The sequence below is a fragment of the Gouania willdenowi genome, chromosome 20 (assembly GCF_900634775.1).
Source record: "Gouania willdenowi chromosome 20, fGouWil2.1, whole genome shotgun sequence".
In the NCBI taxonomy this organism is placed as follows: domain Eukaryota; kingdom Metazoa; phylum Chordata; class Actinopteri; order Blenniiformes; family Gobiesocidae; genus Gouania; species Gouania willdenowi.
The window spans coordinates 10,844,052-10,859,675 of NC_041063.1; the positions used below are offsets into that span (position 1 = coordinate 10,844,052).

The following is a 15,624-nucleotide window of genomic DNA, read 5'->3' on the forward strand; positions in this document are numbered from 1 at the left end:
TGACGACATAATTCAAGATGCTGCCAGGACTAGAGCCTAGACTATTTATTTAGTAAGAGCGTTAGAAGATAGATATATAATGAAAGGAGTGGATAGACGAAAGCATAAACATTCAGACATTCACATGTATTTATTACACACATGGATGTTAGCAAATGGAACAGGCTTCATCAGACGGGTGATACTAAAACCCGGAGACAGAGTAAATGCAGCCTCGTACTACATGCAAAGGCTGTAATATCACCAAGTTTATCATTGTTTCGGTTATTAGAGGTACTATCTTTACCAGGAAGCAAATATTTATTCCTGGTTATGGTTTTCTGCAGTTTTACTGGGCTTTAATTACCGGCGATTGTTCCTATCTCCCTTCTCCTGCTCAGCGGACCAAAGTGAAACCATGCGTTATGGTCGAGCTGCTGCTTCAAAACTACAACCAAAATAAAAGTGAAAGCAGTTCTTATTATGTGGTCTTCAATAGTGGAGCCCACAATAAAAGGTTCGTTGTGTGTTTTTCCCGATAGATGTAATACGTCACGTTCTCCCTCTGTCCAATCAGAACCCTTCCCAACCCCCAGACCTAAAGCGGAATTGAATAAAGCTGAACAAACCTGTTTTCCATGTAAACCTCAATTCTGAATTACTATTTACATGTAAACAAGTAGCAGAATACTTAAATTCCAAATAATTTAATTCAGAATACTAATTCTGAATTAAAAAAACATCATGTGACCATGGCCATTGTGAATTTGAAGACGAGGCTCAGTTTAGCTGAAAAACAGTCGCACACAGTATGTAATCAGTATTGTTTACAGAACTTTGCTTGGTATGGAGGACCTGAGCAAGTATAAAAAGCAAAGAGAACCTAAGAGTTTAGGGGTCTTCCCAAGTCCAGCTTCTTCGGAAAGTAAACATGTTTGTGTTAGCGACCTTATATGGAGTTTAATTAGTTTCTCACTATTGGTTTTTTTTTTTTTTTTTAAATTAACTCAGTTTTTCTAATTGTACCCCCTGTCACTGCCCAATTCTTTCGGATCCTTTCAACAAATGCATGAAACGCGTCTACATCCGGTCAGCCTATTTTACGGCAGTTTGTGTAGTATTTAAAAGGTTGAAACCCTCCTAGTTTTTTTTAATTATCATTATTATCACCGTTGGAAGACTGGAATATAGCTTTGTACAAACGCTAGACAGATTAGGTGGGCTCACAAACCATCAAGGGTCAATTCTGATTGATGGATGAATGAATAATGGATTGATGAAAGAATGGATGAACGATTGATGGATGGATCGTTGGAACGGATGGGTAGGTGGGTAAGTGTTAGGATGGATGAAGGGACGAATGGATGGATACTCCTGTCTTATAATTGCATTATTTATTTGAGCCACCTGAACCTGGCATTGCTGCTTTCAGCCGTCAGCTTCATTTTGCAAAGACGCTGAATTTTCAATACCTCCTCGCTCTTTCTTCCGTGTTTCATTCAGCATCCTGAAAGTAATTACAGCAATCACCTGTGCAGATCAAATTCTGTTTCTGATGACACGTCAGGACAGAGAGGCGTTTCCTGTTTAGGCACTTGCTTCATGATTTAATGAAGTCACATGACTGACAAAGCTGTCGTTGGATAAGATCAGGCTCTCCTGAGATAACGTGCATATAAAGTCAGTATGTCTTTGAGTGTGAAAGTGTGAGCATAACTGAAGGAATTTTGCACATCAAGCATGGAAATTAAAAAAGCATAAGGGCTTAAATTCTATCTTTCAGTGATTCAGCTGTACTACTTTTTTTGTGCAAAGCTCAGATCAAGGTTTAACTACTATGTATTTGACAAAACATAAAAAAAAATATCCTCAAACATTTGTAGACCTTCAGTTTATGATGTGTGAGCTGAAACCAAAATGCATAGCTCAATGTGTTACTTTGTCATTGTTTCTTTCTGGATCAATCCATGTTATCTTACTCGGTTGCTGTTGCTGTGGGGAGTAGCCATTCATTGGTTTGCCTCTCACAAACATGCCATTGTTTTCTGGGTTGGATTGATGTGCCTGGATGATTTCATTCAACTTCTTTTGCAGTACAAGAAACTCTTCAGAATTATTAGCAAACTGTTAAAGAGATTGAAGGAACATATTGATGACTGGAGATGGTTAGAAAATTAAGATAAGACATTAGTCTGCACATAAAAGTATGTCACCTCTTTAGAGAAGCTTTCAACTCTCTTGGCTTCATGTTGCACTTTTTGCTTTTTAGCTTTTAGGTCCTTGCGGCCCTTGTATCCTCTAAAGTTACTCTGGATCTTCACGGCAGCCTGCTCTTCTGCTTCTGTTTCGTTTCTACATTCAATGTCTACATCAGTGACATCCAAGGCTTCCTCAATGATGTCCTCACTAGTCGCTTCTCCAGAGGCTCCTTCCTCACTTTTCATCAATGCTTCGTTCTCTGCTTTCAGATTCTCCTGGTTACTCTGAAGGTTCTCCTCATTCTGCTCTTGTGCCTTCACTTGAGAATTACTTCCCTGAAGTTCTTTTTCCTCCTCCTCATCACGTGGTGACTCTGGTTTAACATCAGGTTCATTGTTTTTCTTTTTTGGGATCTTTCCCTCGTCCTCGAGGCGTTTGCGCTCCCTGTGGCCACGGAAGTTGCTTTGAAGAACCACTGCTGCTCTGGCCTCCTCCTGGTCATTACATGGAGAAACATCTGCTTCAACTTCTGTTGATTCTACATCCTCCATGTCTTTTTGAAGACTGTCCGCCTTCTGCTTCCTAGCTGGGATTTTACCTTCTTCCTGTAACCTTTTTCTCTCTTTGTGACCTCGGAAGTTGCTCTGGAGAACAGTTGCTGCCTTCACTTCTTCCACTTCTTGTGCACTGGTAGTCATATCTTCAGAAGTCATTTCTTCCTCCTTCATTTCAGCATCTGCATCTCCAATCACAGCTTCTTCCGTAATTTCTGTATGGTCATCGTCCTCTGGCACTTGGGTGTGATCGCTGTCATCATTGTCTTCTGCTTTATAGGTACTTTCGTCATCTTCATCTTTATCCATGATCTGTTCTTCTTTGTTTTCAATTCCTTGCTCTTGGTTTTCATCCACCCCTGTGTTTGTATCTTCTAGCTCAGCTTCAGCCTTTGTCATTTTACGCTCTTTAAACTTTTTTCTTTCTTTGTAACCCCTGAAGTTGCTTTGGAGAACCACAGCAGCTTTAGTTTCATCATCTTCCTCAGTCATTGCTTTGTTTTCTGATGAAGAGGAACATCCTTCATTGGAGATTTGCTCTGTTACTGCCAATGCTTCCTCCTTTTCTTTAAGAGCGTTCTCGTTCTCCTCTTTCTCCTTGGCTTCCCTGTAGTAAATGGATAAATATCTGTTCAAAGCTGTTTGGTCAGTGCTGCATTTTGTAAATTAATTTCTTTTCATACCGTGTTTCTTGGAACTTCTTCCTTTCTTTGTGCCCTCTGTATCGAGCTTGAATCTTTGTTGCTGCCATGTTTTTCTCATCTATCAGCAACTTCAATTTCTTTTTTGCAAGATAGCCCCTGCAAGCTAAAGAAGAGCAAAGGTAATTCACACATTCTAAACATGCTCTAAATGTGTAGAAAAACTGTTTCCATCTTGAACAGTTCTTACCAGTCTGAAACTGGATGATGAAGGCCTCAAACTTTGCTTTGCCTTTGTCATCAGCCACTCTTTTCCGAACCTTATGACCCCTGTATGCTAAACATTAAATGGGGTCTGATTACGGCACGTCAAAAGGCCGTTTATTTTATCTGCATTTACTCACTATGATTTACTCACCTGATTGCAGCACTAAAGCGCTCTGTTCCCGCTCTTTTATTATTCGCTTGTATCTCTTGACGCCCAGCCAGCCTCGAATGCTAGCTTGGAGCAAGATGATCCGCTGTGTGGCCTGCTGCACCATCAGATTCAGATGTTCTACGTGGTAGTACTTTAGGAACACCTGCGGGCCAGTATATTTGATATTACGACAAAAGTTATTTTACTCTCAGTACAAGCTCAGGTGACAACTTAGGAAATGACCATAGTCTAGTATTTCTTTAACTTTTACTGAATCCGCAAATGTTCTGCTGATGTGCTGTAGTAATTATGTCATCTGTCGATATATTACTCATAATTTATGACATAAATGTACTTCAATCCTTTAAAGAAATCTTATTATTAACAATCATTTCAAACTCAAAATGCTGTGTCATTCCTACCAGCAATGTGTTAGAATCAATCCAAGATGTACAGCAGGTGTTTTTTCCACCGATGAGCATTTCATTATAAGCTAATACAACCAAACCCATCCACTAAACCACTGAGGTAAAAGACAGCGGTGGTGCGCTAGAGGTGGACGACTTAACAATTTTTAAACAGGGGGGTTGGGCTTTCTGCACAAGTAATAAGAAACTTGGTTTTGTTGTTTATTTTGCTTCAATAGTGAGACTGATTGATTACATTACAGTGATTAGTAACAAGGACTTACATCTTGAAATATTATCTGAAAAATAAAGAAGGGGTTTAAAAAAAAAAAAAAAAACAAACTGGGGAAATATGTGCATTAGTAAATATTTAGTCAACAATTATGATTTGCCGACATCAAAATACCTTAAAAAACACAAACACAAGATTCGACCTAAACACAATAAATGAAAATATGGAGAAGCTTTTAATACATATGAAATCACAGGAGGGCAACATAAATTTAACTGCTCAGTTCCCACGGTTCTGATGTTCCTGCAGTCTCTCCTCGATCTCCTCGGTCCAATAACTCTAAAGGTGTATGTGGCAGCAATATCGGCCCCACATGCTAGAGTCCACAATGGCACAACTCGACAGCACATTGGGGATAAAAGCAACGTTTGGCTATAAAGTGACACCTGTACCATCCGGGGTCCACTTCAGGCATAATGGGCTGACAGAAAGTGCGTGTAACTCGCTGACACGCTTCACCGAGTTAATAGTGAGTAAAAACACAGTCTTAGGCGACACCCACTGTTGCTCCTCTCTTGCCAGGGGCTCAAAGAGATGCTGACTCAGGTCATCCAGCATTAAATGCAGGTCCCATGCTGTGGCTCGTGGAGTTCTTGGTAGGTGAAGCCTCAGAGCCCGCTTGAGAAACAACTACACCAGGTTGTGGCTAGCAATTCACGTTTTATTCAGCCTATACAGCTTCACAATATGAACCTCCATCAAGCAAGGGTGGGCACAGGCCTGAACTCTTGTGTCTAGTAAGGGCTCTGAGGTTTCATATTGAATTACGTCTGCACTGCTTTTTGTTTGTTCTCCAACAAGGCCTCTGCACTCTCCAAGCAGCGCTTATCCCGCTGGATCATGGATACTGTTTGTATCAGGTGTAAAATTTCCTCCTACCATCGGAAGTGCATTGTCATTCTATTAGGAGTGTGTCTACATCTTGGGATGCCCTTAAGGGGTTAGTGTATCCCTGGTGGAAACATGTGCTGCTGCCTCATGGCCTTGTACATTTTGCAGGTTTTAGAATGTCCATTAACTCCCCCATTAACCTAGGCGTGATCCTTCAATCTTCAGAGGCTTCTCGGTAAGGTTGGTGTCTGGGATTCCTCATGACTACGCTTAGATAAGACCTGCTTCCAGCATGACCTGTGGTGGTCAGCAGGGATCAAATAGAACAAGAGTTATGAATGTAACTACGGTTCTATGAATTCCGAATGACCGCCAGAGCGTTCTGGCACTCAGAATCCTCATGCTCACACAAGAAGATTCTGTAAGAACTGAGCCTTTGATGACCCCAGAACTTATTACCTTTCTCGGGTCATCCAGGGGTCACAGGTGACATTGTTAATATGTATACTCGAACTGTGTATGCGCGAAGGGAGCAATCAGTGCTTTTAGCTCCGCCTCTGGGGGTCATTCGAGATTCAGAGAACTGTAGTTACATTCGTAAATACTCTTGATTTTCACATTTGATGTAAAGTACGGCATCTTAGCTTCCAGAATTTTTTAGATTTTTTCCATAAAAGGGCACTTGTTGATGGAGATATGGTATTTAAAGTGCTCTTGTGACATGTTTGGTGGAAAACAAAGATTTTTTCATTCATGGGTACATAAAAAATCCTTTCATTATCCTGTTCACTTTAAACAGTCACATTTCGCTCTGTGTTTTTGAAGCCTTTTTTTTTTTTCTCTGCGAAGAGGCAAGTGTACTTCCTCAAACAATATGATGAGGAGGATAATGCATGGATACACTTGTGTGGCATTAGGATAAAATTACCATTAAATAAAATAATCATTTACCGTTTAAAACACATTTTAACAGTAACGCACTAGTAGGACACACTATTTTTGGAGTGTGTCCTATGTCATTTTAATAAGGTTTTGAATAAACTATGATTATATTATGTGATGCGAATGGTCAACAAGTAGATAAGTTTCTCATTTAATCATGAAAGCAAAACTCTTTCTGTTTTCTTTAAAAAAAACAACTTTGTCCAGCACTTCAGGGTTTTGTGGTACACTATTCCAACTACAAGAGCTCATTCAGTTTTAAGTCTTACCTTAGTCTTCCCCATTGCCCAGTTTTCCAGCTTGGCCTTCTCTAGTATGACAGCACAGGATTCTGGTGTCGCCTCGGGCTCCTCGTGAGCAGGAAAAGCTAAGATATAGTACCTGCAGGACGTACACACAGGTCACACTAATTCTAACTCAACAAAAATAAACATTTTCAACTCACCTAGAACTAACCTACTAACCTTTTTATGAAGTTAGCAAAAAGGATGCGATGAGAGTAACCCTGCCGTCTAATCTTGGCTGTCTCCAAGAGGCCAGTGTATCGTAGCTGAACCAGGACCTTCTCACGGTCGAACTTCTGCGCATGGCGGTCATTGTTTGGTTTGATACAGCGCACAAAGTGAGGCTGCCCTGCCACCATCTTGGACAGCAGATCCATCAAAGAGTACTTTAAAATAAAGGCAAGAAAATCACATCAATAGTGACAAAAGGCCATAAAAATGTGTGGAAACATTTCAACAAAAGCAACATGATTAGAGGATGACGTCTTCTTACTCTAAAGTAGGAGGCAACTGTCTGGGTTTTCATGTTTGTGGTTTCTCTTGGGTGAGATGGTGTGTCTCCGGGGTCACCTGACTGAAAAAAGATAACGAATATATAAAAATTCACAATGAATCAAGCTCATAATGACAGGTGAACAGATTCTACACCACTAAGGATTTTGAACTGATTTGTGTGATTATGGAGTAATTTTTGATTAGTGATGATCTAAACATCTAAAGATCATCACTAATCAAAAATGACTCCATAATCACACACATGATCTAAACAGAAAGGTTTTTTGTATTGTTTTCCTACAACCAATCACTGATAACCAACACTTTCCAGAATACTTGGAAAATTTGCTGTTAAACATAAAAATTCATTAAAAAGGCTGTTGAAACATTTTAAACTTTTCAAGCACACACAAGTTTCATGCATAAACATGACCTGTACCAATATCAACCTTTAATAAAGCTTTACATCTCCCATAGAAAACCATTTGCACACATTTGTTTGTATCATTTAAAAAGCTCAAGCAAAGTCTTTGATGAGCCTCTCTCTTCCCAAATTATGCAGACGAATGGAAATAAATTCAAGAACCACCCATCAAACACAATTCATTTAAACACAGCTAATGCCAATTGCTTTTAGATAAGCAAAGGGCCCAGAGGCTTACATCTAGCAAGCATTCAAGTTATACACTGCCATAATTCAAAGTAATTCCAAAGTAAAATGCATAATTAGGTTGTCTGGATAAGATTTATGTGAACGTTTTAGACTAGTGGGGGGGTATGTTGTATTTTAATTGTTTCCAAGAAAATGCCATAAACTCAAAATCACCAAAGTGAAAAATACTGCACCAGTACATTGCAGGTCATTGGGTACAAAAGGTGTAAGTGATAGAGCAGGATGTTGTGAATAAGGATTCTAAGAAATGAGTGGGAACAGACACAACAAAAAGAGGTTTCTACAGAGCTACGTGACATCTACACAAAGCTATAAAACATTTGACTGAAACACTTTTAGAGACTATCAAGTAAGGTCACATCTCTGCACTAATACACAATGTTTATTACCTCACTAAATGAAAATAAACTGTAAAAGGTTAGTATTCCCATCTGTTATGTAAGAAATCCAGAGAAAGAGAAAAAGACACAAGGGGAAAAAACAAAAATAAGTATTGGGTATTATGAGTATTAAGCACAGACCGGTAAAAGCTTTATGAAAGATAAATCTAATGTTAGCGTGATTGAAGTTTGAAAGGTCAGAGATATTAGAGTAATGCTACAGACAGTGTGAAGTGTACCTTGACCAGTGTGTTGGTTCTTGTTGGTGTTTGTGGGCTCCGTATTGAGTTTAGACCTTTACCTTTTGTGTGGGCAAGGTTACCTATGGAAAAAAAAGGTCAGCGGATGATGTTTGTCAACGAGTCCTGACATTAACAAATCCTGACATTAACAAGTTTGTCTGGGTTTATCAGGTTTGCTAGCAGAGCAGCTTGGTAGCTCAACGAGTCAACACTTTCTTAACCCAGTAGATCACTGGGTCCCAAACTTTTTGTTCTGGGTACTCTATAGCCTTTTTGTTAAAATGTGTGTATGTGTATTCAATACTGTGTATCATAAACACCTGTTCATAATTGTTTTGCTGTGAGCCGGCTGATGTGTCTCCTGGAAGTTTTAGGTATTCCTTATGTTTTGGCCATTTTAGCATTTTAAATTACCCTAAAACCTATTCATCTTTCCTTGTATCTGAATTATTGATGTAGAACAGTGGTTCTCAAACTATTTTGGTTTAAGTTTGGTTTTTCTTATTTTTGAATCCCCCCTCTGCATTGACAGTATACTATGAAGCATATGGATGGGATGAATGAATGATAAAACCCATTTTACTGAATCTAATTTTGTAAATAAGTAGAATGAACCAGTATTTAGTGCCTCCTGAAAAGAATATTTGAAACCAGGAGCTCTGGCCGGATTCGGACGCTGCTCTGTAAATGAACGGTCAGGTGATGTCTTTCGATTACCACAAGAAAGACACACAAATGGATAGTGACTCGTTTTGGAGCTGTGTGCTGTCACATAGAGACAGCTGTCTGACTTGTGTCTGTTACACCAGTGTTATCACATGCTTTACAGCAATAATAAACTGGTACATAGCATCTGTAGCGGCACGTGAAGCTGCTTGACATGTTTATAGTTGTATGCAGAATGAGCTGGTACAAGTACGGGCGACCGAGGCTCAGTGGTAGAGTGGGGCATCCAGTAACCGAAGGGTTAGCAAACAATTGAGTTGTGTTGTTGTTGTGTCCTTGGGCAAGGCACTTTACCCACATTGCCTTGTATGAATGGGCATAAATTGTGTTGGTGGTGGTCATAGGGGCCATAGGTGTGAAATGGCAGCCATGCTTCTGTCAGTATGCCCCAGGTCAGCTGTGGCTACATTGTAGCTTACTCGTGACTGGTGTGTATGAATAATGGTTTCTGTACATGCTTTGAGTCTCCTTGAAAAATATACTGTATATACTGTATCTAAGCCATTATTATAATTAAATAAAGCTGAATAAAGCAACTCGCATTGGATCATTCTACATGTGCGCACGGATGTGAATAGTGTATGGATGGTCAGACGGGTTCGGGGCGTGTACTGCAGGACCGGGTTGTCTTTTTTTGTCTCGATTAAAACTCTAAGATGGAGCCTTGCAAGGTGGAACTCTTCTTAGCATTGCTGCTAACAACATGGAGTTTACAGATTTAAGTCTTGTTGGTTTTGGGTGTTCTGTGGGTAGTTTCTGTTCTCTATAAGAATCCTTAGGTTTGGATTATCTGGTTGTTTTATAAAGTCCAAGAATGTTTGTGTTTTGTTTGCCTCAACTCCCAAAGTGAATGAGAATGTGGTCATATGTGTGCATTAACCCTTCCCTGGGATAGACTGGCACACTGTCCAGGGTAAGGTTATTTTAAAGGACTTAAAGTTGCATTGGGCAGGATCAAGAAATAAGACTGCATAGTGACAGAACAGCCAGCTGGGTATTTGCAGCCATCAGCCAAGCTCGCTGATGCTGTGAGACGGTTATTTATTAGCCCAATGATCACGTAACTGTTTACTGGAAGACATCCGAGCTTTCCTCCGCAAGCCTCCGCGTGACCAAATAGTGGTTTGGTCCACCGCACTTGTCTTCCTACAGTCTCCAAGCTCTCGAGCTTCATCACCCATTACCAGTAAAATACTTAAAATTAACGGTTGAGGAAGCGGGCTTGTAATTGGAGGGTCACTGGTTCAAATCCAATATGAGTCATCACTGTGGGATGCTGAGCAAGTGTCCTTAAGCCTAACTGCTTGTGTCGTACATGGATTTGGATAAAAGTATCTGCAAAATTAAATTGTAATTTAATGCTACACACCGTATTGAGTATGACTACTTAAAATATAATGTGTTTACCCAGAAAGCTTGATTTTTGATTTAATGTTGAGTTGACAGATCAAAAAACTACCCATAGCAAAGCACACAAACTTTAGTTACTAGCCAAGTGACATTAGTGTAATATTTGGCAAAAAAAAAAAGAGTTCCTAAATCGGCTTAAACAATCCATTGTTTTAAATGTTTTTTTGAAGGTTTTAGGAGAAAATTCCTCTTGCTCTTTGAAAAAAATGCAGCTGAACTGTTGCTTTCACTTAAAGTGTTTGTGTGACCTGTTTTGGTGAGCGGATGAGTGACAAGTTTACGAATGAGCTCGTTCTCTGATGACCTCAGCAGGAGGATGATGTCGGCTGGGAGAGTCTCTCGGTTCTTTGACAAGAAGCCTCCAGCATTGTATATCACCTCAGAGAAAAGTGAGAGCATGTAAAACAGAAGGTAATAAAAAGTAGTTTGCATGAACTGAAGACGCCTGGTAACATGTCTTCAAGCAAAGTCCAAGTCCAATTGCCTAAACTAAGCTACTAAGAGTAACATGTTTCAATTACCACATTAAACACATGTTCAATACAACGATTACCTTTCCAGCATAATGATGAATACCAAAGCCAAGGTCAACTCTTTTTGGCCTCCAGAAGCTTTTGGCCTTAAGATTGTCTTCAAATTTCTCTAAAATGCCAAAAATGAACACAAAAAAGCAAAGAACAAGATAACTTGAAATCTCCTGTACTCTAAAAAGACATAAAGGTATTTCCTTTTTCAAGTTTGAAAAATTGTCATGTTGTTATGTACATAGTTAGTGAGGAAGGCAGTCCTTTGATTTGTCACTTTCTGTCCTCTTATGGACATTTGCCACATGTAACTGAAGGAAAAAAACGTTCAAGATATCTACTGGTCAAAGTGTCCTTGGGCAAGACACTGAACCCTAAGTTGCTCCCAATGGGTGGCTAGTGCCTTGCATGGCAGCTCTGTTCCACTGGTGAGTGTGAGTGAGCTTATATTGTAAAAACGCTTAGAGACTACCTCGATGGGGATAAAGCGCTACATAAACCAAGTCCATTTACCATTCATAGAATTCCCAATTCTCGTTTAATATCTCGTGAAAGTAAATGTAAGCATATTATGGTCAATTTTATGTAACACATTTTTTCCTTACATTATTTGCACAACAAAAAAGGATTGTTAGTAACCGGAAAACCACCAGCCTTAGTGCATGATTATTTGAAAAACAATTAATAAAAAATTATTCTGAGATTTGATTCCAATTCATGAAACCATTTCGGCTTTGGACTGTAAATCCCTCATAAAACTGTAGACAATCTTTTAAAAAATCGGAGAACTGACCAACTAATGTCTGATCTGTGGCCTGTGGGAAGCGGCTCTCCTCATCCAGCAGTGAGAGCATCCCCATGGGCTTCTGCAAGAACAAGTCCAAGAGGGGTCGATTGTCCTCATACTCAATCATCCGAGCATCAACGTCTTCATTAAGGTACTCATCCTGTGCAGTTGAGGGAGAAACACTTTTGTCATTCTCTCTGTTGTGGCGGTTTTGGATGAATGAGACGCAGTCAAGTTTTAGGGTTGCTGGTCAGATGCGGACACAGGGTTTATTTGGGGGAACAGACCGGTCTGAGATTCAGAGGCTTTCAGTGTGTGTGTCCCAATGAATCTGAACATTGTTCTGTGCTCTCAGGGTTTTGTATGTTGCTGATAGTGGTAGTCATAACAATGACAGAGCCTCCTAGCACAGACCTTGGTGAATGCTATCAATATGATGGTATCTAGCCTATTATAGAGAGATTCTATAGTCAGATATCACTCTATGCTTTTTAGATGTAAAGGAAGCACCAGGGGATTTTTTTAAGTGGGCTTTAATCTTCTAACATTTCTGGTTTTCACCTGTTTTTAGGGCCTTTTGTTCCAGTTTATAAACTTGTATAGAGACAGTACAAACTTGCCCATTCTACAAACTTTTCTTTAATTTTCTTTTACAATAATGGTGGAATTTGTGTCGAACCGTGCTAAACACGTAAAATATTCATTATTAACAGCTTTCATACCAGAGGACAAAGCTTCATTTCTACTGCCAAACCATCATAATCATCTGCAATCTAACTGTAGCTTTATTTCTTAGTCAATCATTTTTCTGTGATTTAATGCTCAAAAATTTAAATCATGATGACCAAGGCCCATATTTGGCACACAGACCTTAAGTTGGACACAGGCAAATTATTGTGTTAAATTGGTTAAATTGCTTCAGATTGAAATTTAAGTTTGCTTGTACCAAACCTAGGTGCTCCTTAGGTTTGGTAATGTGAATGTGAAATGCAGTAAGTAGGCAGTGGTGGCTAAGGACGTTTGAAACCCGAGGGTCATGACGTGGGCCATCGCCGTGGGACGTTGAGCAAGTCACTTAACTCTAAATGCTCCCCAGACGCTACAATGCAGCTGCCTCCCCAGGCTTGGGTTAAAAGCAGAGAACAAATGTTGTGTATGTAGCTATACATACAGTATATGCATTAAAAGATTTTTATCACTCCCAAGTATATGATTTCTTAAACTGTCTAGGTACAGTGTGTATGGTGATGCTTATCAATGTCCCTCTCAGAGCACAGTACATTTTCTCTATGTTCTGCATGGGTTTACTGCCACTATAGGACAATGTGTTTCTGGGCTGTGTTCCAGCAATACCCAAGAGGTATTTAAGTCCCCTGCTAAGTGTCTTTAAATTATAATTGACCCTCGTTTGGATTGATTTATAGCATCTCTCCATGGGAGACACCAAATCATTTAACATTAGCAAACCATTGTCGGACCCCCTCAAGGCACGGCACCCCCACGAGATTGCTTAGAGAGAGCGACTAGAGAACCTCATTCTCCTATACATAAAGACAGCATCATAATTTACCCTTAGTATCTTTCACTTTAAACTCAAAAATACAAATGAAATGTTATCATTTTCAATGGAAATCAGAGACCAAGGTGAAACTTGCATACACAGAGGCTTCCTTACACACTTTGATTTCAGTGATGGGCTAAGCCGGTATATGTTAGTGTGGCTTTGGAGTGTAAAACCTTACCTGTTCCCAAGCAAATATGTGCTGGTTGAAGTAAAACTGAATCTGTTCATTGGCAATATTGATGCATAGCTGCTCAAATGAGTTTTTCTTGAAGTTCTCGAAACCAAAGATGTCCAAGATACCAATGTGATAGCCCTTCTCATCCTCTCTAGACAAGATATAAAAAAAACCAACATTATTTTAAATAACTTTTATTCATGTTTGCACCCTGAGTTCTCAATTGTTCACTATTGAAACTGCACACAGGAGTTTCAGATGTTTATGCATTGCACAGTATGTGTGAAACATGTTTTGTCATAATCTGCAACTGATGCTAGAGATGATGTGAGACATCCTAATTTGGTAAATCCACACACAAGCCACCACACTCGCTACCATCACTCTGCTGTGATTGACCTCACCCGAGCTGGCCGTCAGGCTGCAGCAGTGAGTTAATGCGGTTGACAATCCAGCTGAAGAGGCGACCGTAGAGCGCTTTCCCCATTGCATCCCTCACCTCCACTGCTTTCTCCACCGTGTTGGGCCTGACGATGGTCTCACCCCGGGCCACAACACAGTGGGAGGTCAGGGCTTCCTGGAGCTCATCTGAACGGATGCACAGCAAAGATGCCACTGATGGAGACAAAGAGATGAGAGACAGGGTTCCAATTCTACGTCAAGAGACTTCACCCAGCTGCAGCTGTCCTCATCCAAGCACGAATGAACACCATTACAGCAGCTACATCAAACTTTAGGATTGAGAAATATCACAAATTCATATCAAGAATACTTCACATTCTTTATTTGTTATTACAACAATAGTCTACACCAGGGGTGCCCAATGCATTAATGCAGACAAGGCATTCATGTTTTTTCTGATTTATTGCAAATATTTCACTCTTTGGTCTCAATATCTCCATATTTTACAAATTTTCTTTTCAAAACATTCTTACAATTTTAAAATATATTTCATTCTAACAGAGTTTTTATGTGTTATCATTGTATTTTAATATTGTACAAATATTGAATAATTATTGAATAATTGTCATAGAGTATATATTAAAATGTAATTATTTACAACCATAACCCCCCAACACAGTAGATTTGGAAGAACTGTCTGTGGTAGAAGTAGCCAAAAAACAGGGAGTGGATCTAGTAATAATCTTAAGCAGAGCAGGACCTTCCTTTTATCATTTCTCTTACCATTCTCCAGTATACAGTTGTTGGTGATGTGGCTTTTGTCTGTTTGATGCTCAGTGGCAACAGGGGAGAACTCAATGTCTCCAGAGCTGAGAATGGCTGCGAGAGTGCTGTAAACACTACCCAGCTCCTGGATACAATGAAGGCTCTGTTATACAACAGTCTTTGGCTTATTAATTTACCCAAATTATCACAATAAAACCACATTTAATTGTTGCAGTCACACATTTTACCCTAAAAACCCAACGGCTTAAAGGGCACATGACACCATCTTATTCTATGAAAGGAATCGTGCTGACGCCCCGTAATAAAACAACTAAACGATGCTTAGCGCGGCTGCTGAAATGACTGTGGCGTCAGCTCCGGAATCAATATGCGATACGAATTATGGATCTTACTTCTTCATATTTTGATCGAGGTTGGAAAATCCTAGGTTAAGGTAACATGTTGATAACCAGCTTTGTAGTACAGCTGATCTGTTATGGCAACTGTTCGGTTTGGTAAAGCCCGCTAACAGAGAAATACCCTATATATTTATCCAGCTTCATAGTACAGGCCCTTGGTGTCCAGAGCCCTTTAATGTAACAGAGCTGTCGCTAATACCATAATTTCAAGCAAAAACAGGTTGAAAAGATAATATGTAGGTTTTATTGTCAATCTTTGGTTACAAATCCTGCCCATTCTCAGGGTTACATAAAAGTAGCCATTGGAAAAATGTCTTTTATTAGAAGTGCCTACTGTATACTCAGGAACAAAGTCTTATATTGATCAGTTAGAGAAAGCTAATTTAAAATAGTTGTGAAATCATTACTACTGTATATGCACAGGGGTGGACTGGGACAAAAATTCAGCCCTGGCATTTTCTGTCCAGACCACCCACTACATTATCAGCGGACACTACGTATAAGCCATTATTAAG

At 39.7% G+C, this 15,624-nt stretch overlaps 1 protein-coding gene across 9 annotated transcripts in view; it reads right to left on the bottom strand.

Moving 5' to 3' along the window:
* The window catches only part of myo3a (myosin IIIA), a 79,245-nt gene that overhangs the window by 7,794 nt on the left and 55,827 nt on the right, over positions 1 to 15,624 (bottom strand). For 8 of the 9 annotated variants that reach the window (XM_028434496.1, XM_028434497.1, XM_028434495.1 and 5 more), the window contains 15 exons: positions 14,709 to 14,835; positions 13,928 to 14,138; positions 13,527 to 13,674; positions 11,791 to 11,944; positions 11,027 to 11,115; positions 10,722 to 10,851; positions 8,335 to 8,417; positions 7,041 to 7,121; positions 6,728 to 6,933; positions 6,533 to 6,644; positions 3,792 to 3,954; positions 3,624 to 3,710; positions 3,416 to 3,539; positions 2,193 to 3,339; positions 1,959 to 2,103 (listed from right to left, as the gene is read on the bottom strand). In XM_028434496.1, coding sequence (XP_028290297.1) covers positions 1,959 to 2,103; positions 2,193 to 3,339; positions 3,416 to 3,539; positions 3,624 to 3,710; positions 3,792 to 3,954; positions 6,533 to 6,644; positions 6,728 to 6,933; positions 7,041 to 7,121; positions 8,335 to 8,417; positions 10,722 to 10,851; positions 11,027 to 11,115; positions 11,791 to 11,944; positions 13,527 to 13,674; positions 13,928 to 14,138; positions 14,709 to 14,835 — 3,007 coding nt within the window. Of the gene's footprint in view, positions 1 to 1,958; positions 2,104 to 2,192; positions 3,340 to 3,415; positions 3,540 to 3,623; positions 3,711 to 3,791; positions 3,955 to 6,532; positions 6,645 to 6,727; positions 6,934 to 7,040; positions 7,122 to 8,334; positions 8,418 to 10,721; positions 10,852 to 11,026; positions 11,116 to 11,790; positions 11,945 to 13,526; positions 13,675 to 13,927; positions 14,139 to 14,708; positions 14,836 to 15,624 lie in introns of those variants that run through there. The other variant, XR_003672523.1, reaches the window with a different exon arrangement.